The sequence below is a fragment of the Sylvia atricapilla genome, chromosome 3 (genome assembly GCF_009819655.1).
Source record: "Sylvia atricapilla isolate bSylAtr1 chromosome 3, bSylAtr1.pri, whole genome shotgun sequence".
Taxonomy (NCBI): Eukaryota; Metazoa; Chordata; class Aves; order Passeriformes; family Sylviidae; genus Sylvia; species Sylvia atricapilla.
The window spans coordinates 83,694,433-83,721,748 of NC_089142.1; the positions used below are offsets into that span (position 1 = coordinate 83,694,433).

Genomic DNA, 27,316 nt, shown 5'->3' on the forward strand with positions numbered 1-27,316 from the left:
AAACATCTGCAGTACCTTCATGGATGCCTGGTGGCCTGGAAGTCACAGTGAAAATCACCACCATTTTCTACACTGATATTAAGATGGTGTTGTTATGAGTTAATGTATCAATGATGAAGTTATTAACTTTCTTGCTGTGATGAGAAATCAGTACAGTTCTGACCAAAGTCTTCTATTCACACATGCAATATGTAAGCAGCATCAGACAGGTTCTAACATTTTGTTAACAAACTACAGACAAGCAGTTAAGCACAAAAGATCACTTTATTTTTCAAATCACACCTCTCTCATTCTTGAAAAGGTGTATTTCTAATTGTTACTATTTTAAATATACTCTATATTTTCCTGTGAAGTTAAATACTTTGAAGAAGAATCCCCAAAGAAATAAATACAAAGCACAACAGTTTCGCTTTATGATCTGCTTTGAGCATTGTCTGGTCCTCCATCTACTCTGGCACTCTGCTGCTCTTTGAAACTGTAAAATCCACAGCCAGCTTTCCTTGTTTGCCACAGCCCTCTGCTTATCAGCTGTTAATACAAACTGTTAATACAATGCCAGAGCATGCACAAAATAGCTTACAGCAGTTTAATAATTCTAAAACTTTTGTTACAAATACACACATTGCTACTAAGAAAATAATTGGGATGCTTCTTTTTCTGGATGCTCCTAGAAAATTCTACATTACAAAATGCTTGTTTGATGATGTGCATGTCTGCTGGTGAAAAGGAAATCAGTACTAATGAGGTTTGCCAGGTTGTTCAATGGGTTACTTACAAAACCAGACAATTCCCAAAGTTATCACTGCAGCACAATCTGCCACCACCATTTTACCTGAAACTTAATTAGCCCAAAGAGTTGGTAATGCACTTCTGCCACAGTATAAAACGACAATAAAATGACACCAAGGTCATCAGAACACACCGTGTGGGGTTTATTCTTGTATGATGAGCACAGTCCAATGCAATAGCATGGATCCTGCAGCCAGGGATGAAGGCCTGATGATGCAGTTTTATGATGCTTGTCACGACAATGGAGAGGTGGAAGTCGTCCAGTGCAGGCAGCATCATGTCCCTTCACAGAGAAAGTTGAAGCGCTTCCCATACCAGAAGTTGCGCTCCTGATAAGCTTTTCTTGAAAGAGGTATCAGCGAGAGCCTGAACAGGTGTGGCTGTGAATTCATCCCAATTACATGTCTCACTTGGGACAGTATTCCTGAAAATGCAATCAGGGTCTGGCAGGCTGGTTTTGCTACATACACATGCACTTAAAGAACATTCAAAGACTATGACAACGGTTAAAAGCTGTAGCTGAAACTTGTACCTGTTCACAACAAAGTCTGAGGTAGTTTAGAACCACTCTAGGAGAAAGAAGTAAAGGCATTCAATGCACAAAAATTTCAAGATACAATTATAATTGCTAAAGAGAAGGGGAGAGTAACATAGTGTAAGATGGATTTAAATTACTCTCTGTCAAGAAAGAGGAGCCACTAACAAAGAATGAGTGAAAAAGTTCACTAAAAGCTGAACTTCTACTTAGCCTGGCTCTGAACATTAACATTCACTTAAAAAAGAAAACCAAAGACAATAGTAAAATTGAGCACAGCAAAAACGAAAAAACATTTTACGAGAGACTGTTACAAAGTTAATAGACATGGGGTCCAAATTGTGAAGTAATGCTGTACTTCACAAAATGAGTTCATGTGCTCAGTGTGATGTTCCAATCCCTGGACAGCTGAAATGCTTGCACAAAGGGACACTCAAAAGTTATCAATTCTTTCAAGGTTCATTCTTGATGATGCAGTTCACTTAGAAAAGAATACTTATGTACAATTAATGCCTTGGAACAATGAACAACTAGCAAAGTGAGTGTATATCTGGTGTACCATGGTGAGAAAGAGATACTAGAAATTTACATTTAAACTTAAGTTATGTAAGCCATAAAACCTGACCTACTTCCTACGTCAACAGTAAACTTTCTACTTTTTTTCCTCTTAAGGGTAACTGACTGTAAACAGATCATGGAAATACAAGGCCCAAAAGGAGTAGTATTTCACAGATCCATAGAGAGATGAATGTTGCTCACTAGCACTTGACAGCCTAGTGGTAGTTGCCTTTAGAGTCTGATATGAATGAAAGGGGATGATGATATTTTATTCAGCGTAAGATAAAGAGTTAAAAAGAAATAATTTTTTAAAATTCCTTAATACATCACAATACAGAGGAAAATTACAGGGAACACCCCAGCAACAGTGATAGGATGAAGGGAGGAAAATAAAAAGAGTAACAAGCAGGTTGAGCAAAGTATGTAGAAAAAAGTAGGAGCAGGAAAGACTGGGGACAAACAGAACTAGCTCAGACCAGAAGAACTGTATCTTTGTGTTGCTCTTGCCATAAAAACTACTAAAGCCTCACGTTCTATGTTCTCTTTTAGCACTCATGTTCAGATGAGTGATAGATTCCTTAACAAAATTCCATTTTTAAAACAAAAAAAAGGCCATATAGAAACACATCTTTTCAAACAGTCACTCAGCTTGCTTAACACATACATTTCCATTGCTATATATGCACAGATGCAACCACATAATTTTTGGCGTTCGGGGAGAAAGCACAGCTGTTTGGTGCTCCTGCTAGAAGAGTTCACTGTCTCTGGAGGAGTCCAGTCCTGGGAAATCTACCATCAACTGCTCGCCTTGCTACGGTGTGACCTGCACTCCCCTGCCCTGCTGGGACACCCTGCCCCTGCCTGCCAGGACATCCTGCCACTCCAGCTACCAATCTGGGACTTTTCCATTGTTTCCAGCTTAGTGCTCTGAGGATCCTACAAAGGCACCGAGACCAAACTGCCCTGGGTTTTTTTGTGAAGCAAAGTCCTCAAAGTTCTTGGTACTGTTTTTGTTATCAATATTGTAGATGTTTTTTTGTTTGTTTGCTTTATTATACATACTAGTAAAGAACTGCTATTTCTATTTCCAAAATCTTTTGCCTAAAAACTTTTAACTGAAAAATTGTAATTGGAAAAAGGGTGGTGGTGGTGGTTTACATTCTCCATTCCAAGGGAAGCTTCAGCTTTCCCTGGCAGATACCTGTCTTCTCAAGTCTTTCTTTCTCACGAACTGCTCTTTTTGAAACTTCAGTTCTTGCTTTAAGTGATATTTCTAATCTGATCATCCATCCTTCATGAACTTTTTATTGCTGCATAAAAACATTAATTTAAGTATTTACCTCTCAAAATGAATGAGTGACACAATTCCTGAAACAGATCCAGATCATGCAACAGCGATACGCTTTTTATTAAGAATGGCAAAAACAAACTTAGAGAATAACCCAAACAGGATCCTGGCCTGTAGAAGCAGAAGAAACCTGCCCATGTTCTCCAGCAATGAACCTGCCATGATTGTTTCAAAAGCCATTTCTGACCATGACAAATCTCTATGAGAAATTCCTGAGAGGAATTTTACCATCTTTTAGCAACTGAAGACAACTCAAAAATCCAACAGATAGCTATAGAAGATAGCCCAAAAGCCCATTCTGTGCCCTGACCATGTTTCAAAAGCACAAGCTAAAAGTTTTGACTCAAGACAAGAATTTCTTAACATCTGTGGTTAAACACACTTATTTTTGGATTTGGATTGGATTCTAAGCATCAACCACAAATCTCACAACCCAGCAACTATAGCTCACGAGTACAGAGACAACAGATGGGTGATGCAGACCACAAATTACATGAATGAAGGAAAGGCTGAACTAGGATTGCTCAGCCTGGAAAAGAGAAGGATTTGGGATCACCTGACTGTGTCTGTCCAGTACTTAAAGGGAGCCTACAAGAGAGATGGAGAGGAATGTTTTACAAGGACATGTAGTGGCAGGACAAGGGGGACTGGCTTCAAACTGACAGAAAGTAGGTTTAGATTAGGTATTAGGAAGGAATTCTTCACAGTGAGGGTGGTGAGGCACCAGAACAGGTAGCCCACAGAAGTTGTGGATGCCCATCCTCGAAGTGTTCAAGACCAGCTTGGATGGTTCTTCTGAGCAACCTGGTCTAGTGAAGTGCGCCCCTGTCATGGAAGGGAGGTGGGAACTCCATAATCTCTGAGGACACTTCCAATCATTCTGTGATTCCCTGATTCCTCTACAGAAAGACGCTGCGAAAACTACTGCTCACTTGGACTACAGGGCAGATAGTTTAGACACCCTCATCTGAGCAGTAATACTGCCCAACTCACTTGGTATTTCAGGACTTGGCTGGTACTTTTTGGACACATAGAATTCAGTGTAAAAGACCATATTAGATTAATTTTGTAAATTCCTCTGACTAGTTAATATAATTGACTGAAGTTGTTGATGGATATTTGCCAGTTTTTGGGAGACAGAGAATTATTCTGAAAATTATGAGAAATTTGTTTTAACTGAGCAGCTGCACAAAGAGAATAGATGTGCCAAGATAGTAAGTGCAAAAAGGATGAATTAAAGTTCATTTTACCAATAGTGCAGCTTTCCTCCTCTGTGATAGCCCAGGGCCTAAAGTAGTACGAGGGGCATGTTTACTCCTGTGCAGGGTGATGCTACCACTCATTCGAATATTTGGTAATCTGATGTGAAGTAATCTTTACATTCATGTAAAGAATCAACTATAATTTTTTCAAGACACTGAGTTGTATTACTGTATTAGGGTGCAAGGAAAAGTATGAGAAGTACTTCTCTCATGACTGGCTGTTTGAGAATGGGTAATGTGATGGGTGTACGGAGCTCATTCTTCACTTCCACCACCTGGACATACTGTAGTAATTAAACACATACAGCAGGATAACGTGGGTATGTGGTTGCACAGGCAGTCAGTACAGGGGCATATGACAGATACCTGTAGTTCTCTCATACTATGGTGCACTTTTTAATTTGGGCTGTCTTTATCTAAAGAAAGTTGCAGAGGGATTTTAAAACTTTTCATGTAAGCATTCAAACACAGACCTGGATTCCACTATCATGGAATGTGAGTAGGACTTTGTCATTACCTCAGCCAAAGCTTTGCAATGAAAGTTTGGTAAGGACCAAAAAGACTGCAGGTTTTTTTCAGCAGGTAACAGAAGTCCTGTGAAGGTTCACTCTAAACACTGCAAGCCATGGCAGACAAAGTAGCTAGGAGGAATACCTGTGTTCTTCAGACTGCACCCATCTTTGAGATGAGCATTTAACTTGCTTTATATGGTATACACCTCACTACAGCCAAATGGCCAATATTTAACGACTGGACAAAAACTGTGGACTGGTTTGCCTGTACCTTTTTTTAGACATTTGCACTTTTAAAGTAACAAGAATCCTGCCATACCACAACAGCAGCATTTCATACCTGCCTGCATAGATTTTTTTTCTCCATTTTGAAGCTTTCAAACATAGTCTAAATGCAAGCTAAATAATCAGCTATGACCTCAGTTTAATGCACATGTACACACACACATACATATACATATATGTATACATATACATATAAATATACATATAGCTGTGTGAGTATTTAAACAGTCCTAAAACTTGACCCAGGATGTTTACTTCTGTATCCTGAACAAAGCTTTGAGGAGCTTTCACTTACACATACAAGTTAACTAGTGCAACTGACAACAACAACAATCACTTCAGAGACAACTAACCTAAACAGAACCATTGACTGAGAGATGGGGATGGAAACCAGGCCTCAAGCACCCTCTGGGATCCACAATTATTTCTGAAGCATGGTTTATCAGCCCTGGCAACTGATATGATGATGAACAAGCCTGAACTTTTACTCTTGGATACATTAACTCTTACTGGCTCTATCATTTGCTCACTACTATAGCCACAACAACAAAATTACCAATGCATTCGCTTGTTTATTTGACAGTAGACTAACACCTGTCAAAATATAAGCCAATTAATATATTCAGAGAGAAATGCAGTCTACAGCTTGTGAAATCAAAGTTCTAATCCCTTAATAAGCATCTCTGAGTGGGCGTCGCTTTATAACCAGAACTACGATGACACAACAATCAGACAAGAATTGCATTAACTTTGTCATCTAATATTTGTACTGAAAATTTAATCAGACTGAAACAATTACAGACTTCTTTTGCTTTCTTTCATGGAAACTAACTCTCATCGAGTCAGGTACTCAACTAAAAATTCTCCAATGTTGTCATTAGTACAGATGAAGATGCATTAAACTGAATTTTTCAGCAAAGCTGAGAAGCACAGAGCTCTTACATGAGTTGTCATAATGAATAAGAAAAACTGATTTTCATGGAGAAAAGAATAAAGAAATGGAGCTCTGAAGCAATGAAAGAGAGTTCTTACTCCAACAAAATTAGTGATTTTTCTTCTTTATTGTCTTTTACATTAGACTTGCATTAACTTCTCTCATTGTTATTTCATTTAACAGCCATTTGAACTAATTTTAAACCTGATTGGAAATGGCTTGAAAAGCATCTGGATAAAAAGTAAACTGCACAATGTTTGCTCACTTCAAAAATTAATTTCCTCAGATAATAATTTTCCCCTACATTTTGTGAATAGAAAACCTTTTATCTTCGTTTGGAAAAAGTTAACTAAATAAAAGAGATTTTAGAAAGGCCTTTGCTGAGCTCCATGTGAGTTAAGTCTAAGCCTAAATTCAACCTATGGAAGTAAAATTGAGAAAAGGAGAACTGGGGAATTTAAAGATATTGAAGTACCAAATAGAATCAATGGCTTACTATTGTCAGTATAGTTATTTCCATTACATGGAACTCTAAAACCAGGTCTCTTTTATAGTTCCTGATAAGAAAGCAATGAGTACCTGATCAGTTCTGCTCTAACCTTGTTCTAAATAAAATAAGATTGATTACACTGTTCTGAAAAACTTCAGCATTTCATCACTTTGATAAACCCTGATACTACACATAACAGCACAACTTACTTTCACTGAAAGGAAAAGCAAAGATAAAAAAGAAAAGAAAAAAAAATAACTTCAGAGGAATATACAGGAAGTACATCTGAACTTGGGAGTCAAAAAATACAGACAATAATGAGAAAGAATGAGAACATTCACACAAAACCACAAATCAGTTGTGTTGTATCCTCCTTTGTCACTACTAATACATTGTTAACACAATGTTCAAGACAGGAGACCTCTTCTAGGCAATACAGGTATTAGGGGTATTTGTTGGTGGGCAAGAGTAGAAGACCCAGTGGAGTTCAGCTCTCTGTAAACATTGTATCTTTAAATAAAGAGGGGAAAGATTCAAAGTGTGAAGGGCTTGTGGCAGGGCTTGCCTTACAAGCCTGGGAGCTCACTGGGCTTGCACTGATGGCAGGTTCTCAGAGCAGCTCCAAATAAAATAAAGACTCTGGGAAAGGCCATTGCGACTTGAGAAGTCTAATACTAAAAATTGCTATTCACTTGCATGAAGGGACAATGCAAAGTTGGTTTTTCCTTTTACTGAATTACGGGGGTAGGAAACTGAAGGGTCTGTAGGACCTCAGAATTTTTGCTTTGGGGATGGATCTCAGATGTGTTCATTCAGATTCTTGGCAGAAAGCAAATGTCATGGGAAGTAAACAGACATTTCTGTCCCACAACATGTTACAGGACAAGATCAAACATGTTCCATAGGTTATTGCCTACAAGACTTATTTGTATCATAAAAATTAACTGTGCATATCAAAGATTACAAATGGAAAAACTCCATTTTTTCTCTGAAAGACCAGGCTCAGAACAGATGGCACAACCTTTTCTGATTTTAGCTTACATTCTCTACAGTGGTGGCTACTAAATACTAACAGCTAGGAAGTTGTGCCCTTTGTTATCCACAGTTTGAAAAAAGCAGATTTGTTTGATAGAACTGCAAAGAAATACCATCACTGCCATGCAAGGACTTATCTACCAGAAGCAAGACATGCTCCAGGCATCTCAGTAGTTCCAGCACGGATTGCAACTGAAAAAATTTTCTGCTTTTAAAGGGAAAAAATTTCCAACTTTTTGGACTTATACGTAAACATGAGAGTGACGTCCTCAGTAGCTGGTCTCAATTCTTGCATGCTCCAAAGGCTGTTAAGCCATAAGGTCATCAGCCCTGCAGACTGGGAGGTGGCACAAGCAGTATCCTGCCTCAGAACTCTGCACTAAGGCAGCTGTGGCACATGAATTACAAGCTTTATAGAGCACAGTGGGCATCCATCTTCACCAGCAGACATTCACAAGCCAGAACACAGCGGTGCGAAGGGAGGGAACTGTATGCAAATGTCAGAACTAAATTGTGATTTGGCAATGAAAAATACTATAGTATTATTGATAAAGCCTAATCAACTTTATTTGAAAGAAAAGGGATGCTTTTCTTGTTTGAAATATCCTCTGATTCATTGCTACCACTGATTATATTTCTTCTTGGGTTTAGCACAACTAGTATCCAACAGGGAAATTATTTCAAATTAAGTAGTGTGATAAATTAACATACAATTTGCTATGTTGATATAACTCATTTTATCACTATGGTTATGTAAAGGAAAACCGTATTTATCCTGCACTAGCTTTGTTTTCTTCTGACAAGGTTATTTATCACCACAGGAAATTCCAAGTTCATAAAACTGGTTAGCTGACATTTCCAATATAATATACTTTGTGAGGAGGAACAAGCATCCTAATCAATTTTGCCAATTACATCAGCGTTTGTGTTAATACAAAACCTCTTTACCACATACTGAAAGATCAACATGGAGTTCTTCCTGAAAGTCATGCAGATCTGGCAAGTAAGAGACTACATCATCATGAGTGTGAAAATAGAATAAGCGAAGTAGCAGGCAATGTAATCCAGACAGATATGGATGGATAACAGTTCTGTGACTGTAAAGTAAGAACCAGATCTTTTACAATATGGCGCAAAAGCATTTCATTTTTGTGAAGATTGTGAGAAATGTTAATGCGTCCACAGCATTTGAATTTTTAGCTCCAGACTGTAAAAGAACTCTTCATGGAAAAATCTAAATTATCTGCAAATTCTTCTTTTGTTATTTGAACAACTGCTTGTCAATGACCAGATGGAGTTCCACTTTTCTAAACCAAACATTTTTGATGTTCTGTTGCAAGTTGTCTTAGGCAGGCAAAATTTAAATAATTATCTCCAGGAGTGAAAAAAATACAATTTCCTTCAAGATGGATGTTTGACTTAAAAACTTCCTTTTGAATGTAGGAAATGACAATTTTGTACTTTGAAAAGTCAACTAAGGTCAAGATTAATATAGATACATTAATTAGTTTGTTGATATCATGAATGCTTTTCTTGTCATCCCACTGATGAATGAGAGAATTTGCATCTCAGCAGGTAAACATGTCTGATACTTCCTTAATCTACTGTACAGCATTTGCTATAGCCAAAAATAAGAAACTAAGTGGAATACAGAATCAAAATTATTTAGAAAACAGATTACTAGTTACAGGGGAATATGGATGAAGAATCACTTTAAAAATAAAATATATTCTGGACTGATGTGTTCCATAAACATTTTTTTTTTGCTAATAAAAGCCTCCAGGGAACAAATACTTATTTCATATGCTTTCCATTCTGCTTGAGTAATTTTAGATTTCCACTGTAGCTCTGTCTTTTATTTCCTTCTGTTTTCCTTGCCTTGGTTAGATTAGAGAGGTAGGGTGTTAATGGGGTACTTGATGAAGATTGAAGACCTATTTTCTCCCCCCTTGGAGACCAGCCTGATTTCACCATATCGAGGAGTGCGAAACAGTCTCTTCACGTCCTTGGGGAAAAGCCTTTTCCATTTCAATACGTCCAGATTTCAGCACATGAAGGTCCCCTTCATTCACAAAGGAAGAAAAGGTGCCAGCACAAAAAGGTTCTGAACAATTTCATAGAATGTCAGTGGGGCAGCAAAAGCTCCCTTTCAACCTCCTTTATGGTGGGTGAACATGAGGGTGCAAAGTGGATCCAGGAGGGGAATGCAGGGAACCAGGTGCTTGCAGCTCCAACAGGGCGAGAAACAAGCTACTGTCCACCAGTCCCCACCTCTGTTGTTGCTACTTCCTTACTACTCTCATCCTTGTGGGTACTGTTTTGTGCTGGGCACTCAAAATGCACACAGTGAAACACCTGGAGAAAAAAAAAATTAAGATAAAGCAAAGCAATTTAATGCTGGCAAAAGCATGATCAAAGTAAGATGAAGTCTATATGGAAATCTATATGGAAGTCTGCAGGCCAGATCAGTGACAAAGTCAAAATAGAATGTTTCACCATGAGGTCAAAAGCATTTACTCATGGGCAATAAACATTAGACAGGGAAAACACTGGAACAAGAGAAGGCCTTCAAATTATACCAACCTTTACATATGGCACTAAAAATCAGAATGATGGTTCCAAAGCAGATAGGGATATTTGTAAACAATTTTTTTTCTTTGCCAACTTGCAGAAATACCTACTACATGCTATTGGATAACAACAACAATTATATTAATTCTCTTAAACACATTTTATGATCTAATCATTTCCTCAAGAGGCTGAATGTTCATGCACACTAGAAATGAAATTTAAATCATTACCAACATGATTCTATTTCAAGATTGCCCTCTGCTGTAATAACAATGGCAGCTCTACAGACATGTCCTGGAGTATGTAGAAAGACATTCAGAGTATCCAAGGTGGCTGCTGCTTCATCAGATGAAACATTCCATTTGAAATAGTGATCATTTTCTGATGATTCAAACAATACCGGGGACCAGTGTACAGGTGACTGTGTCTTAAGAGTAAGAGGACCATGTGCTTAAGCATTTTTTCCAATTTATTTTCTACTTTACTTACTTCTACTTGTTCTTGAAGAGCCTGGGAGGAGAAGGGGGAGGAACTCTTTAAAATTGTTTCAAAACCTCTTTCCTTATGATTTCTTATTGCTATGAATTGCACAACTTTGCCACATACTAAACATGAATATTTTCTTACACTGCTTTAAATTTGCTATTTTCTCATGCACTGTAGTTTAAAAGCTAAAGCTTGATGAATATTAAATCCTGGATTTTAAACTTACTGTCTTAACTTTGTTTACTTTTATGACATCTTCTATTATTCTTGTCTTTAAAGCTCTTCTCACAAAGGTAATCTCTTATAATCTTAACTGCCCTTTCCCAGACCCTTTCAAATTAATATGGGCAAAATCAAATATCATAAACAAGACACGGATATACTACATATTTATACAAGACTACAAAATACTGTATTTTCTATCTTCTCTTCAACACAACCTAAAATCCTATTATTCTTTTTGACCACCCCTTCTCAAGTGAACATTGAGTAGGCATCTGCACTAACATGTCTGCAGTAGCCCTAGGTCTTTTCTGAGGATGTAGCTAGCTAATTTGAATTCTGACAGCATACATAAAATGAATTAAAAAAAAAATTCAGTCACTGCTTGTTTTTTTTTAATTCCCATTATATTTTCTTGTGCCCCTCACTCTATGTTTTTTATGTAGATACATTGCAATACATCCTTATATTGCTATATATACACTAATGCTCACATAAAGATGTATTGCTATGCCTCTATATATACACATATGAACAGATTACAAATCTGCACCAACACCCACACATAAACACGTGCACAAAATGGTTTTCCTCTGCATTTCTTCCTTTTTTTTCCAAAAGCTAAATGAATTCCTATACCAGCATGCATTCTCTCCATCTGTTACAGTTCTTGAGAAGCCAATTTTTGTATTTATCTACACTTCTAGAGAAGTCCCTTTTGTACACATCCCACTCCCATGTTTTTAAAGTAACAGCTATTGAAATTTTTCCAGCTGCACTTTTCAGGATAAGGCCTTGCAGAAAAGAACATTCTCTCATCAGTGCACCTCTCTAAGATGCTGCTTTCCCTGAAAGAAAGCACAGAATGTGATGGAAGTCTCTAAGCCAGAAGATTCTCTAATTCTACTGTATCCCACAATAATAGTGTTTCTCATTTAAAATCTCACTTTATACAGTAATACAGCTTTTTTAAACATAGTGAGCATAACCTGAAATATAGCTAGTACTAGTCTAGAAAGTCAGAAGTACACAATTCTTAAGTTGTAACTTTCATTTTTACTGATTCTTTCATATTAAATTCTTAATGGTCAAAACATGTGGCATATTGAGAAATCTGTGAATTTGGAACATTATTCTCAGTTACTCTGCCACCTCAGCATATAAAGGATACAGTGTGTGAGAGAAACCTAAGCCTGAGAAGCACAGTCAAGCCCAGCTGCTTCATCTGGTATCAGAATTAAGCATTTCAGAACAGTATCACTAAAACAAACAATCCTGCATGTGCTTCTCTCAACAGAAAAAGATGACAGTTCAGGATCATCCTGTGACCCACATCATGTTCTACTTCTCATGGGTATTTTAAGAGAGGTCGGACACACAAAGCAGGAAGGCCAAGTACAAATACACTGGCACAGTAATTTGTAAGACAAAGCTCTCACATCAGCAACTAGGTGTCCTTTCCAGGTCAGTAATGCTGGAAAGGAATAACAAGAGGAAACTTACAAAAAGTATCAGGTGACCTGTCTGACAAATAAATGATGACAAGGAAAAATAATTGTCTTCTCTACAAAAGTAGGATTTGTGTAACCTCAAGAAAACAGAAAGTTGCACTTCTATCGTGCATATATTAGACTTCTTTCTAATATACCAAAAACTATTCAAACTCCAGGTCAAAAAATTTTTGAAAGTCATGTCTTTCAAAACTTGGAAAACATGGCAAGGAAAAGATTAGTTTAAAAGGTTAAAAGAATTCACAAAATGGAGAAATTTTATGGAATTTCTTTTAAATTCCAACAATCAACTCTTCCCTTTGGGATGCACAGATTATGTTTCAAAGTTCAAAGGTATGTGTTGGTAGAAAAAGTAATTTTGTACCTATCACAGTAATACCCCTTGATAAGAATATGCTGCTGAACATGCTGTATATTTTATTTAAAACTAAAATGGTTTGACATACTGTTCAATCAACTGTGGACAAGTATTTCTGGACACTGCTTGTATTCTTACTGAAGAGACTACTGAGATTATAGAACAAACCAAGATTTGGGTTACACTGTTACTATTTAATTGTAAATATGAAAAATATCTTGTAGCTTTCTTTGGAAAATTAAAATCTATGAAAAAATGTTACACACCCTCTGTTTAATACATACATATATATATATATATGTAATTTAGTAATATGTGCACACTGACAATGTTCCTCTTCTGTATGCATTAGAAGAAATAATTTAAAAAATAAGAACCAAATCAGTGTTGGATACAGATTTTATAGACAAAAGAGGAAAAGACAAAGGAAAACAGCATGAATTTATAATTCAACTGAGACACTACATGAATAGCTGTAACCTCTATCCATATTCATCTTCCTTATAGTTATGCAGTGCTCTATATAAATAATTACATAGGATATTAAATTCTTTGGAAATAGTAACCAATTTGAAATTAGTGTTATGCCTAAATGGCCATTGACCTTAAGGGCTAAAAGCTACCTTTAAGAATTAAAAGTTGAAAGCAATGTTTCCTCATTTGCTAAGTTCAAGCAATGAACCTAGTTCTTTTTTAACAGAGTTGGGAATTTACAAAGACTGGCCTGAGAAGAAACAAGACTGTCAATATGGATCAGTAATGGAAGAAGTCTTCTTCACACGTGTACTACCCCACAGGCAGCTTCTGACACTAAGGACTCACTGAACTGTATGTAGTGGGAGACACTGCTCAGAAACACAAAATAAAAATCTGTATTCCCAGTTCTGTTGGTTGGTCAGCTACTTTCCAGCAGCTGGCTGAGATGTTGATATCTGGTGCTGCTTTTGTTTGCAAGAGTTGCACTACAGCTGGGCACAGACAGTGCCACTGGATGGTGCTCCCAGAGCTTAGGAACCAGCAGCCCCAAATGCTAAATACAATCAGAAAACCTCACCTCTGGAGCTGATAAATTCTAATTTATCCAAATGTAATAGTGCTACTCCAATCTCAGTGTAAAACAACAAAGTACCATGTTTGGTGGTGAGCTACATGAGTGGGATAGAGACAGGCAGGTCTGTACACACAAACAGGGGCTTTTGGTGCCTCTTATCCTAATCTCTTATCCTAATCTCACAGAGACGTACATATACTCTTAAATTGTTTCACTGAAGTCAAGGGCAAAATCTGGACTTCATTTGAGACACTACACAATTATTACAAAAGAGAGAAGCACAAGCAAACAAATATGGGATGATATTGCATTTGATTGGCTAGGATTTTTTTTTCTGTATAAAATGAAAGAAGTATCTTGATTTGGCCACTATTAGTCACTTGATTTACCAGGTATGAAAATTAATTTTAAGTTAATCTTATGCAAATAAGATTTTCTTCTGAATAATGAGATTTTTCTTACTTTTATTAATTAAAAAGATAATATACGGGTGATAAAACCCAAGTATATCAGAGACCATGCACCTTTCTCTAGTGCACTAAACTGGTACTTTAATTGTTCATCAAAATAAGGATTAATTTAAAACCAAATAAAATAGGAACATTTGATGGCAGTGTGGAAAGGTCAAAATGAGACAGATAATAACACTGTTCAAGTGTTTTGCTAGATTGCCAGAGCAAAAAGACGAAGTATGTACATTTGAGAAGGCCTTATCAATTTCACTGCAAGATATCAAAAACTGTGCTGTTGTATATTCATGAAGAACATAAGGTTTTTTAGAAGTTCCTTACCTCATTAGCTGTGTTGCGAGTTCCAACTATTCTGATAAAAGATGCAGGTTGTTTATCAAAAGTGATTGTTTGCCAGGATCTACAAAGAAAATTCAGAAATACATTCAAATATTGAACACAGTCACAAAAGCCTGCAATAAAACATACAGAATGCATTCAAGTGACAGTATGTACTATTATCACTTAACAGGGCAAATGGAGAAACACTTTTTATTGCCTGAATTTCCAGCACTACTTCCTCATTTTTAAGTGTCCTGACTCTGACTGTGCAATTTCATACATACCTTATTCCACTATAATTTGTATGCAGGGACAACAATCATACTGTTGCTGAAAGTTAAGAAAATGGTCAAGGAAAAAAGGCCCGTATCAAAGTCTAAAAGCCTTGACTAATATTGACTATATTAGATAAACAAAAGGTCAGATAAATAAAAGTAAATACATCCTATTAGCTTCTCACAAGGAATCACCAGAGCTTGGTTAAAGAAAATTACAACAGCAGGAAAATAAAAAGAATCCAAACCAAACCATCTAAGACTTCCAACTTTTCACACTCTAAGTGGAGCAGTAAAGCAAGAGGAGCCAAACTTTCTCTGAGTGGGCCAAAGTCCTTCCAGGAAGTTACAAATGACAAAAAGCAGTTCAGGTTTGTGAGCATTTCCCCATCCTGACACAGAAGCAGTGAGGAGAACAGACCACTCCACTCTTCCAGAACTGGTGTACAATTTTCAGGCTAGACTGAAAACACTAAAGGTACATTGGGACCACTATAATCTTTGTTCCTCATTCACACTCATCTGAGTGAGGCGCCACACCTTGAGCAGTCTATTACACAGCAGGAAAAGGACAACATTGTGCTCACAGTAAAACAGAACAAATAGAAAGAATACCAGGAACTAGAGGTTTCAGCTGGGCACCAGTTTTCCACTATTTTAGTACTTGAACACATTAAAATGTAAATTAATTTATATTCCTAAAACAGGAAAAAAAATCCAGAATTTAACTTCCCATCCAAATTAGACTCTGTCACAGAAGGCTTCAGAAATAAAATAAAGTTATGTCTAATTTGATTAACTTACTATGGAAAAAAGCTGGAGAGTTTTCCAGAATGAGTTCTGAATACTTTCAGAAGTCTTCAAGTAAGAAAAAGAGGACCAAAGCAAAACTGGAATAGAACACCACTCACTACCAGCAGACTACCCCAGAGCCTGGCAGTATCAACAGCTTCATTACTGACTATTAGTCCGACATTTGATTTTTCCCTTATTCGGAAAACTCCTTTTGTCACAAACGTGGCATTTTCATCTGAATTTAGTTGGCTATTACTTTTATCACTGTTGTCTGGTTATATCTGCTTAAAGATTACAAATCCAATCAAGTCCTAATTTCAAGTAGTTTACTGGTCTTACTCCAGGAGGTAATGGGTGTAATTAGAGTCATTCATGATAGCAGGAAGATGTGGTCTATGGCAGGCCTCAGAGCTAGAAAGTTATCTACCTAATGATATGGTTTATTTATATCCCTTATGTGGCTACACCTCCATTTTATACCTTCATGCTGTAAATAAAATATAAAATGGGAATATTTTGATTGATTGACTGAAGACCTGAAAGATTGTTATGATTTAAACATTTCCCCCTAAACAGGAGAATTATTCTTCTTGAGATGCCTTTTAACATTACTCTAGCCCAGTCAGTCAATCTCCATGGGCAAACAGAACCATGAACTACGAAGTCACAAAGATGAGAGGCTGGACAAAAAGATGATCACAGCACGACTTCTCATAACAAAGCATTGCTGTAGCTTGCATTATGCATATGCTTTGACATTTACACATACAAACTTTATGCAAGGAGAACAATGATGTAAAAACCAGTTTGCTTTCTAGTGATTTGGAGAATATTTTAAAGCTGCACTAAATAAAAGAGTTTAAAATCCTAAAGAAGACATTAAGAAGAGCCTGTGCCTCCCTGGACACTAATGTAGAGTTTCTGATCTGTGGTAAGAAAATACATTAGAGACCACAGAATAGAACAGAAGTGGGTCTGTATTTATTTCTACTATTTCTGATCACTGATCAAATACACACTGCAAGAGCTCAGTGCAAAATTTCCAAGCATGGCAATAAATGCCATTGTCTGTCCTATGATGTGATTCCAGGGAAGCTGATGCATCTAGTTGGGAATACAGCTGAAGAGCACAGTATATAGTAAGAGAGATTGAGAAAAATGTCTCTGAAGATTGTTTTGATGACGTACTTCCAGATCAACTCCTCCAGGAAGTTTCTATGTTTGTTCACTTCACACTGCATTGCAAGTCCTTACTTTCTGCTACAATGCTATTATTAGGATTGGATTATAATTACTACTTTAATAATACTACTTTTATAATTACTACTTTAAAATATAATGAAAAAGAATAAAAGAAAATCTTGAGGGTGTAATAGATAGCATTTTCAGTAAATTCAGTCCTAAGAATATTTACTATTGGATATGTGTCCATTTTATTGTTTTCCCATTGAAAAAAGAAAGTCAAAATTATAGACAATCTGTAGAAGAGTTATTAAAATTCAAGAATATTGCCACTAGAGAATGAATATTTGATTGCATAATGAGAAAATCAGGCACCTCATTTTATTTTCCTATCAAAAAGGAGAAAAGCAAAACAGAACAAGCTTAATGGATTTGGAAAGAATCGTTTTTGAAATAAGCACAGCAACCTTCACTAGAAAGATGCATGGATTTGACTGCAACAAGTACGTTTGAGAATGTCGATATATGCAAGGCAGTATCTTTACAGTGTAATTATGCAGCAGAGATAATTTATGCATGTAACTATACCCATATGAGAAAAGAGATTATTGACAGAACATTATCAAGGAATATCTGACCTCTTTTTTGCAATTTTTTCTGATATAACAAATTCACTTAGAATTCTATTAATGTATAGAGCCACAACAATTTTTCAGTGGTGCTCCTCAATTAAAGGCATCATAGGTAATCCTCAAGTTTCTTTTTAACCTTCCTTTTTTTTTTTTTTCCTACTAGTTCTCTCTGCTGGTACTATTTTAATAATTTGAGTTTCTCTGTAGAAATTCTATTTTGCAAATTGTTTTGTAGTCATGTCAACATTTATCTAGTCTTGCCATGCATATGTGCTTACTTTACACTTTCCTCATGCAAGTCTATCTTTCTATTCTCAAAATCACTTTTGATAGTCTTTACAAAAATTTCTTCCAAACTTTATACATTGCTCTCACACTGATTCACACATAAGCCACCCTATACCAGAAAGAGCAGCATTAATTCAGATCAAAAGCACTTCATTTTAAGCCTGGCATAAGATAGTCCTGTGTAATGGATGGCATTTCTTCACCTTTACTCCCCATATGCCAAACAAACAAATCTTTCAAACTGGTGGCAATACTTTTACTGTCTTTACCTAGGACACAGTCATAAAGAAGCTATCAGAATTTACTTCTCTCATAAAATGACACTGCTGTCTTTTGGAGTTTTTGTGTCTCTGTACACCTTATTAGTGACCCTATAACAAATATATTTTGCAGGGTTTAGCTTTATTAAATATTCAGGCAGTGTTGATATTTTTTATGCTTTGACACTTGTCTTGCTGGTTGATTTGTTTTAGACTTGCTGGCTCAGTCTGCAGCAGTTCTGGACATCGCTTTCACAACAGAAATAATCACTGCTTCAAGCTGAGGTTTCCATCTCAGCTAGACTTGGGACTAGCAGTCTACTCAGATTTATACCAGGATCCTCAAGCTGAAATGCAGCACTACAAGTTGTTTGGCTACCAGCTCCATTTTAAAAAAGAAATTAGCCTTGTTACAGTCCTACAGCGTTTAACACTCTACATCTCACCTCAGCCACATAGCTTCTAACTCTCTTGTTCTGCCTGACTCCCCTAAGGAGATGCAGTAATTGATGATTAGCATTCCAAAGCTATGCTTGCATCCTGTGAGCCTGTCATATTTAATTACATTTTAACTATATTCGTCTTCTATAATAGCCTGAACATAATTTAGATAATTATCTTTTGCTCTCTTATTCTCTGACTCTGCCTGTCTCACTCAGAGCTCCTTGCAATGGAAATCACTTTCTCTGTTTAAACATATAAACAGACTCTTGGGCCAGGAATCTTCACCTCTCTAACAGCAACAGCTGAAAACCTGATGGCTTTGTGCATCTCACAGTCTCTTCATCATACTCTATTCAGAGGAAGGAAAAAGATCATGTGAAATCAAGCCACTTTCTTCTTTTCTTTTTCCTTAGTAGGCTATTGCAAGAAGAATGCAAGAAATTCTGATGTCCAGGTAAATTAAATTAATACCTTCCTATTCCTTAAACTATCTGTAACTCCAAAAAAACTCCAATTCACCTTCTAAAAATCATAGAGGGTTTTTCAGCATTTGGATTATTTTCCTAGTTATTTCTAAGAAAAGCTGCTATCTTTCTAAAGATTTATTACACATAATAGGACATAAATAGTGATTCTTCCCCATTATTTCCTTCTCTTCCAGAACAAATTAAGAAAGAAGTGGAAGCTTATATTTTATTGAGGTTTTCTAATGAGGCAGTGGCACTGCAGAATACTACCACACTGTGGGCTTACCAGAGCAGCAGTGATCAGAGCTGCAACCCAGTTCAGGCTAAAGATGGCAGACAAAGGAGAAAGCTGTTACACATAACTAACATTCATCAAGCTGTAATAACCATATCATACTCATATCAAGGCCTGCTTTAGGCTAAGCATGTACATTTTCAATGTGCACATCCTGTCTCCTTACTTTCCAGGATGACATACAACTTCCATTTTTCTGTTCCTCACTCCAAGAAAAAAAAAAAAAAAAGGCAGCAAAGCAAACTGAGAAGCAAATGTAACCTCCATATGACTTTCTAATATTTATCTACATATGCCTTATTCTGCAGTAAGTGATGAAACACTTCTTAGATTATTTGTATATAGACTTTTTCAATTGTGACTATGTATTCTTTTAATGGAATTTGTAAAAGCAGGTAACAGGACAATGAAAGAAGAGTTGTGTCCCTTTTCTATATACTAGTCTGATGACTGCACTGATATAAAGAAGGTAGATTATAACCAGCATGTGATGCTGCCAAATAAAAAAAACTGTGTGCACAGATAAGCAAGCTTACTGAGACTGGAGGAGTACCACAGTATGTACTGCGTGATATGTTACACCCCTTGCTTTGGTAATGAATACCATACTAAGCTCTCTTATGGAGTAACTATAAAATAAACACAGAAGCACACACCTTAAACACTATAAAAAGTAATTGTTATACAGATACTCTTTGTTATAAAAAGGTCTACAGCTACCTTATAAATTGCCTATAAAACCCATGTTTTTCCTCCATAACAGTATTAAACAATGAAGTGAAATAATACTCCCTCTCCTGATACAGCTGTAATTCAACATAGAAATTCAGAAAGACAGATCCATAAAGAAGTCCTGAGTAGCTGGCTCAGTCAACCCCTTGCCATCCAGCCTCCCAAGCCACTGACAGGGGAAGACAAAACATGAGAAAGAAAATATCATTAGGAATCAAAGCTCATCAATGTTTTGGTTTATAAACGGAAGTCAATTAAGATAAATTCTACCACTGATCTACCTTCAGCTAAAACTGAGTTTCCATCCCATGCTGTGACCATGACAGCACTTTCTCAAAAGGTGGCCTAACAAACATGGGATTCCTAAGGAAGCAAGGAAGGTGCAAGCTGGAACCACAACTTTTTATCTGTTGCTCTCAGAGATGGAGGTAAAACTGAGCTAATGATGCATCTGGGCAAAAAACTCAAAAAACACCAAACAACCAAAAAGTACTAACAGAGGTAATAAATATGGTTTATATAAATATTACAAAAGTCTAGAATAAATGTGAGAATAACAAAAAGTCACCTAAAAAGTCAGCCTAAAAGTCACCTAGCAATAAGTCACCTATTGCAGTATTTTTTACATAATAACTTTATATACTGACAAGTAAAAACATGCATTAAGACCTTTTGGGAAACTTTCCCTCAGAAGTTTTTATTGTAAATATACTTCCCTTAAGGACTGCATAATTCTGAAAGCATCTGAACTAAAATTTGTAGCTATTTGTAGGATAATCCCTATATTTGGTCCCTTGCACCAATCCAGATGAAATATCTGTCCTCTAAGAGTCCTTTACTAAACTGCTATAAATGTTGTATTGCATAGGATTTGTTGTAGAAACCAAATGTGGGCTTGGCAAAACAGACCTGCTAGAATAAAAATTCTGACATAAAATAGCTTTTATGAAGTCTATACTGGCTTTCTGACATCTTTATAATAAACTTCTCACTTGAAAGACTGTGTAGTAACACCTGCTTTCAAAGCCTCAGTGCTGGCATTTTTGCTCTTTTAGAAAAGGTATTATGAGAAGAAAATGTCAAAATATAGTCAAATCGAACTATGGGAAAACAGAATGTAATGATTATCTTTCTATCTAAACAAAGCAATCAATTTTCAAATATTTCCATACCAATGTAGGCAACTGCTAGTATTTCTGTACTGCATAAGCTCACATAATTTTTATGTTTTACAACTTTTTGTTTGTTTGTTTCAACAGGTCACCTCTCTGTACTCTCCAAAATATAGTTTATATTTTAAAATTTTGCATAAAATTAAGTTATTAGCAATTTGCTGGAAAGTGGCAGAATGCCAAGAGCCAAATTTCTATGTTGTAGCAAGAATTGTGCATGTAGTATCTACACACACATCCTTGGGGATTGGCATGACAGATAAAGCTGACAGCAGATGAAGGCTGTGAACTGGAGTAACTCGGGAGTTCATCTTCCTGCTGCGTACATCAGAGCACACATGCACATGACAACTCTGTATGATCTCAGAGGTTGAACTGGGTTTTTTGTGCTAACTTATTACTAATAGTTATTGCTCCTGATGTTCACACTGGTAGGAAAAATATGAAAAGCCATCCAATCCAGTAACATACCCAATAATACAATTAATGCGATGCTTTCAACTTTGAAGACTTCTTGTCCCCATAAATCTACAACAGATTGTGGGTTACTTTTATTACACAACTTTTCATAGCAATGGAGAAGTTGATGAAAGACGAATATATAAACAATTCTTTTAGAGATATGAGGCAGAAACATGCTCCCTATTAGTCAGTTTCTCTGTAGTGTGTACACTAACCCTATTTATCGCCCTTGTCTCTTACATTCCCCTGGGTGTAATTTCACGGCCCACTCGTAAAAACTTCACATTTACAGCAACCGCTCTTCTATTACTGTCGATAACATCTAATTGACATGTCAAACCTCCAAGGAATGCAGTAAATTGAACCACAGCCTCTAAGAAGAATAAAACAGTGAAAAAAAAAAATCAGCATGTGCCTCCTCCCAACAGCAATAGAAGCATAGTGAGGTTTGGTAATGGAAGGGAGGAAAACTGTTACCCTTTCTACTACCACAGTGAATTATCTATTAACCTCAATGTCAGAACGGAAAGCCTTGTGACCTCAGACTGAAGCTCACCCACTAAAAACCCTGAACCTGAATCTATGACTGCTGTAATTTTAGACATGAGAGTGAAGTGAACCAAGACAGACAAAAGTAACAAATGCAACTTTTCTTGTTACTTTTTGAACAGAAAAAATGAAAATCCCTCATAACAGTGTGTCATAAACTGAATTTTAGTGTTTAGTTGGGAACTCTCTGCCTTCAAAACTTATGGACAGAAAAATGGGAAAAATTTCATAAATACAATTTCAAAAAGAAAGGAAACATGACTCATGATGAAACAGCACAAAACAAAGTCAAGCAAAACTCATTTGTGTAGCAACCAAGGTATCAGGAAAAAGGTAGAATGACTTTATAAATATACATGAAATATATTAAATCCATTAAGAAAGAAAAATTACAGCTATAGAAGAAAAATAATGGAATGAAATTAGATAATATGATAATGTTCTGTAATGGTATTGAGGAAAAAAAAAAACTTACTGTGGGAATTCAGTGTAATAGAAAAGCAAAGAGCAAAATGGAAGCATCATCTCTTTTAGTATATGAAACAAAGAGACAAAGCATTATTTAAAAAAAAATAGACCACATGCACCACAGTGCAGAAAACCTCAAAGGATGAACCTAAAGATACAATAATTCTTCAACTTTGTACTTCCTTGTTATAATCTGTCCTGGTAAAAACATTACTAGGAATAAATCAATGGCTTAATACTGAATGAATCTCAGTGCAAAACACTGGTAACCCTAAAGACCATACTTGTTTTGGCCAGCACAAACAAATGTATACTTTTCAGAGTCTTGATGAAATTAGATCCTGAATATCAACAACCAAATTGGGGCAAATCTCTTGATTTGACATGTTAACACCTGACTGGCCTCCTGACAGTACAAGGAGATGTCAACAGTTGCTGTATTATTTAATGATTTTGCCTGTAAGAAAGAGCTACAGACAAAAAACCAACACTACATCATGAACATTTAGGCATCTCTTATTCATTAGTTTATTATCTTAAGCAACAATGAATTTCAAAGTAAAGAAACACAGCCACAAAACAACAGTTCAGGTATTAGGCATTCCTTTCTTATATCAGGCAGATAAATGTGACAGTTTCAGAGCAGACAGGAACAATTTGGATAACTTTTTTTGTAGTAATATTTTTGTAGTAATATTATTTAAGCAAGTGCTGAGAGGGTGCATGTGTGGGTACGTCTACATGCATATGAGTGTATGTATGCACACAGAGGCATCTTCAAGACAGAATTTAAGACTCTAAAGGCAATCCAATGGACTGCCACAAGATGATAATTCTTGAAAGTAAATGACTGCTTTGATTTTTTATTTTGAATAGACGACTATACTACAAATATTTTACACATACTAAATTACCTTTTCTTCTTAAGTATTTTTTCTAGATGGTAACAGCAATACATAAATCTATTTTTAATTTACCGATTTTTGCTGGTCTCCAAAGAGACATTTAAGTCTTTGCTGGCATGGCAGAAAAGCCCAATACCTAAAAGAAACAGCTAGTGATATTTTGGGTATTATTTGGTATTGCTTATTTTCTCTGAGGCAGAATTGAGCTAACATCCAAACTGATGTCAGAGTTACTGTGGTGTTTTCACAACTCTCCTCACAGCAATGCATGAAGAGGAGCCAAGCCCATGGCACCTGCAGGGCAAAATGGAGCAAGGCAAAGGTTTAATGAATATGGTACATGCAGAGCTGTGGTGAACAAGTGCATGGAAAAACATTTAAGGCAGAATAGGACACTGCAGTTTGTAGCTCCTTGTTACTCTGTTGAATGCTTGCTCAAGAGATCCATGTATATTTGTGGCTGAAAAGCAAACACAAGGAACTGAAGGCAGAAGTGGAAAAATAGAAAAGACAAATTAACAAATGGAAATCCTTGTGATCCTGAACTGCTGTTAAGAAATGTAACTTTAAAGAAGCCAGACCTTTCTCAATCAAGCTACAATCACCTAAAATAGAAGCTAGCAAATAAAATATTAGATGCAGAAATTCTACACTGCTGAGAGGCTCCTAATGCTCTGAAATGGAAACTCTGCTTTCTCTCTGTGAAATTTTAATTCTTTGTGTTTAATAAGACAGCACTGTGAAGCTGGAATCTTTCTTCTTTTGCCTTATTAGAATCTTTCGAAAATGTGAGCATATAAACACAGGGAAAAAGATGTACTTTGATGCCTCTATCGTGCAGGGCTTAAAAGCTCAATAATTACATAAAATGACCCTTTATATCTGTCTGACTTGTTCCAGTAAGCATTATTACCAGGATAATGAACAGACTAATGAGAACTCTTAGTTTATTTTTGTGAAGTGAGACTTGAAATTGAGCTTAACAGTGTAGCAATTTCCCAGACATCTTGCTTGAATATATTTCATTTCGTATTGTATGAATGTTGCTACAGTGAGTTTGGCAACCCTGGAACAAGCATCTGGATTTCACAGACTTGCTGTGAAATTTTCTTCATGTGAAATAAATAAGATGAATCATAGTTGAAATATACTCTATTTGAAAGAAGAAGAGATACAAGAAGACTTTTGCTGTGAAATTAACTTAATGTAAAATAGGACAAGGTATGGTAAAAAAAAAATCTGCTTGACATCAGAGGTATACAATAGCAGTTCCTTTTATCCTGTTCCACCCTACCATTCTGGAGCTCAGGCATGAGACAGAATTAAGGACTACACAGAAATAAGGAAAAATGTTGTTTTATCATTCTAGGTATGACAGGACAATAGATGCATGCAAAACTGATGGGAAACAACAGAAGAAACGTGATGCAGGCATACAGGCAGCTGGAAACAGCTGAGAAACGTTCAAGTCATTTTATAAAGCAAGAAAACAGTTCTGTGGAAGTAGTTAAGGAGAATAATGATGAATGAAAACTGATGCAAGGGAATTCTAGAAATTGGATCAAGCAGTAAAGTGCAGGAACTAGAAGAGGACAGGAATAAAAATCTGCTATGTTGGTGGTTAAATATAAGAAACTACAGATATAAGTACATAATATGCCATGTGTTGTTACAAGGACAGATATTCATACACTTCAAATATTATCTCAATAGCAGAAGAAATAATCAGATCATTATAGACATTAGCATGGTTTCACCAAATTATACCCAAGAAAAAAGCCCCAACTTGAGTTTGTCCTTTTATTGTTTAGAGAAGAAGTATTTTCTCACTTGAAATTCTCAGACAACACCGAAAGTATTTTTCTGTACATTTGGAAAGTGGTTTAGGACTGTTAAGAGCACAGCCTAGATCTCTCTAGGCGTTCTTTGCCTGTGAATTATCATTATATTAAATACAGTAGTGAATAAAAACTTGAAATACACATAATACATTTTAAGACAGAAATATGAAACACAGGACAACAGCAAAAATCTCAAAGTTGAAAATTATTCTAAAAAAACTGATCAGAAGACACTTAATAAATGTTGATCATGAATCTTACATCCACACCCCAAGGTTGTTTCACATGAAAGTATTGTTTAGATTTATACATAAACTACAGAAAAAAAATTTGAAGGAACTGAACTGAGAATTGAGAATTTGAAATAGCTATTATGCAATAAAACCTCAATAAGCAATGGAAATGTCAAATTAAGTTTGGCAGCTTTTACACATTTATAACAGCAGAACATTCTAAATATCAAAGAATTAAAGATATGTGTATAATGCAGTATGCTATAAACCTCCTGGAAACTAAGTAATGCCTGCCACAAGAAAATCTCAACCAGCCATACAGATAGCTGATAAGAACTGCTTTAGAACTGTCTATCTATAAACAATATTCATTGTCTCCCAAATTCCATCACAGTATTAGACAGAACACACTATGCTTGGTACCAAGGGATTAGATCCATTTCACAATAACTACAAAGAAGAGAAGTTTGAAGAACGATACTGAGTTGATGAGCACCGTGATAGCCTGCTTAGCATTTGTCTTTGCAGGGTTTATTTTAGCAGAAGTGTCATTAACTCTGAGGTCTGGTTCTCCTACTGGCCTTTGGTATCCTCTGTTTTTCATTTGACTTTCAGACTCTGTCAGCAAATTCTCTTAACAAGTGCAAGTCTCTATTGTTCAACACTAACATGCTCAAGTCCACTTATCATAAATGTTTTTAAAAATAGAAGGGAACATGACTGTTTTTCATTACTGTCATACTGTGTAGAGAAAAACAGCTTATTGTGGAAAAAAAAAATAGCTTCCACAGAGCATGTGAAAATTGTCAATTACACCACCAGTATGCATTAATTGGCTCTCACTTAGGGAAGGTACACAAGCTTCCCCTGTGAAGATAACAGATATCCAGTTTTTTTCTTCAGCCTTTTAAAACTGGGAGAAGAGAAGGTTAGGACTAGCCTGTCACCTCCTGCCTTTGAGCACTGAATTATTAATTTACACAAAATACTACATTAAAAATGCCATTAAAACAACCTAAAGCAGCACACTGATAGTTTAAAGAGGAAGTTCATGCTTCAGTAGTCTGCCAAAACCAATACACGCTTCTTAAACATAATTTAATTTTCTTTCTCATAGGTTTTTTTGCCACTTCCTGATTATCAAAGGTGTCTGTTGAGGTCTGTGTTCGGCAGACAGTTCATCCTACCCTTTGTGCCTGCAATTGAGCAAAAATTATTTGGAGACTTCACAGAACACTTGCAAGCAGGCTAATGACTTCCATGGAAGTCTAACTCCCTTGCAAGAACAGGTAGCAAGAAAGCCAGGCAGCAAACAGCAAAGGAAAAAAAGTCTTATCTACAGAAAAAACACTTACCCACACATCTGTGAAGACAGGAAAATTAATAGAGAATATTACTAGCAATGCAAAATTTCTCACTGAAGTACTGTCCCTTTAAATGTCCCTTGAAATTCCCTGTGAAATTCTCCCATGTTTTAACTACATCCACTTTGATTTTCTACACTGGAAAGCAAATGAGTTATTTTTCTTCAGTCTACTGCAATATATTAAACACAGGACTAATGCCAGAATGGGTAAC

The 27,316-nt window shown here is 36.2% G+C and overlaps 1 protein-coding gene across 1 annotated transcript in view; it reads right to left on the reverse strand.

Moving 5' to 3' along the window:
• Positions 1–245: 245 nt before the first annotated feature.
• The window catches only part of BTBD9 (BTB domain containing 9), a 115,019-nt gene continuing 87,948 nt past the window's right edge, over positions 246–27,316 (reverse strand). Inside the window, exons 11-12 of the mRNA XM_066316018.1 lie at positions 14,739–14,817; positions 246–10,103 (exon numbers count right to left, since the gene is read on the reverse strand). Of these exons, the coding sequence (XP_066172115.1) occupies positions 9,999–10,103; positions 14,739–14,817 (184 nt within the window). The 3' untranslated portion in view covers positions 246–9,998. The remainder of the gene's footprint in view (positions 10,104–14,738; positions 14,818–27,316) is intronic.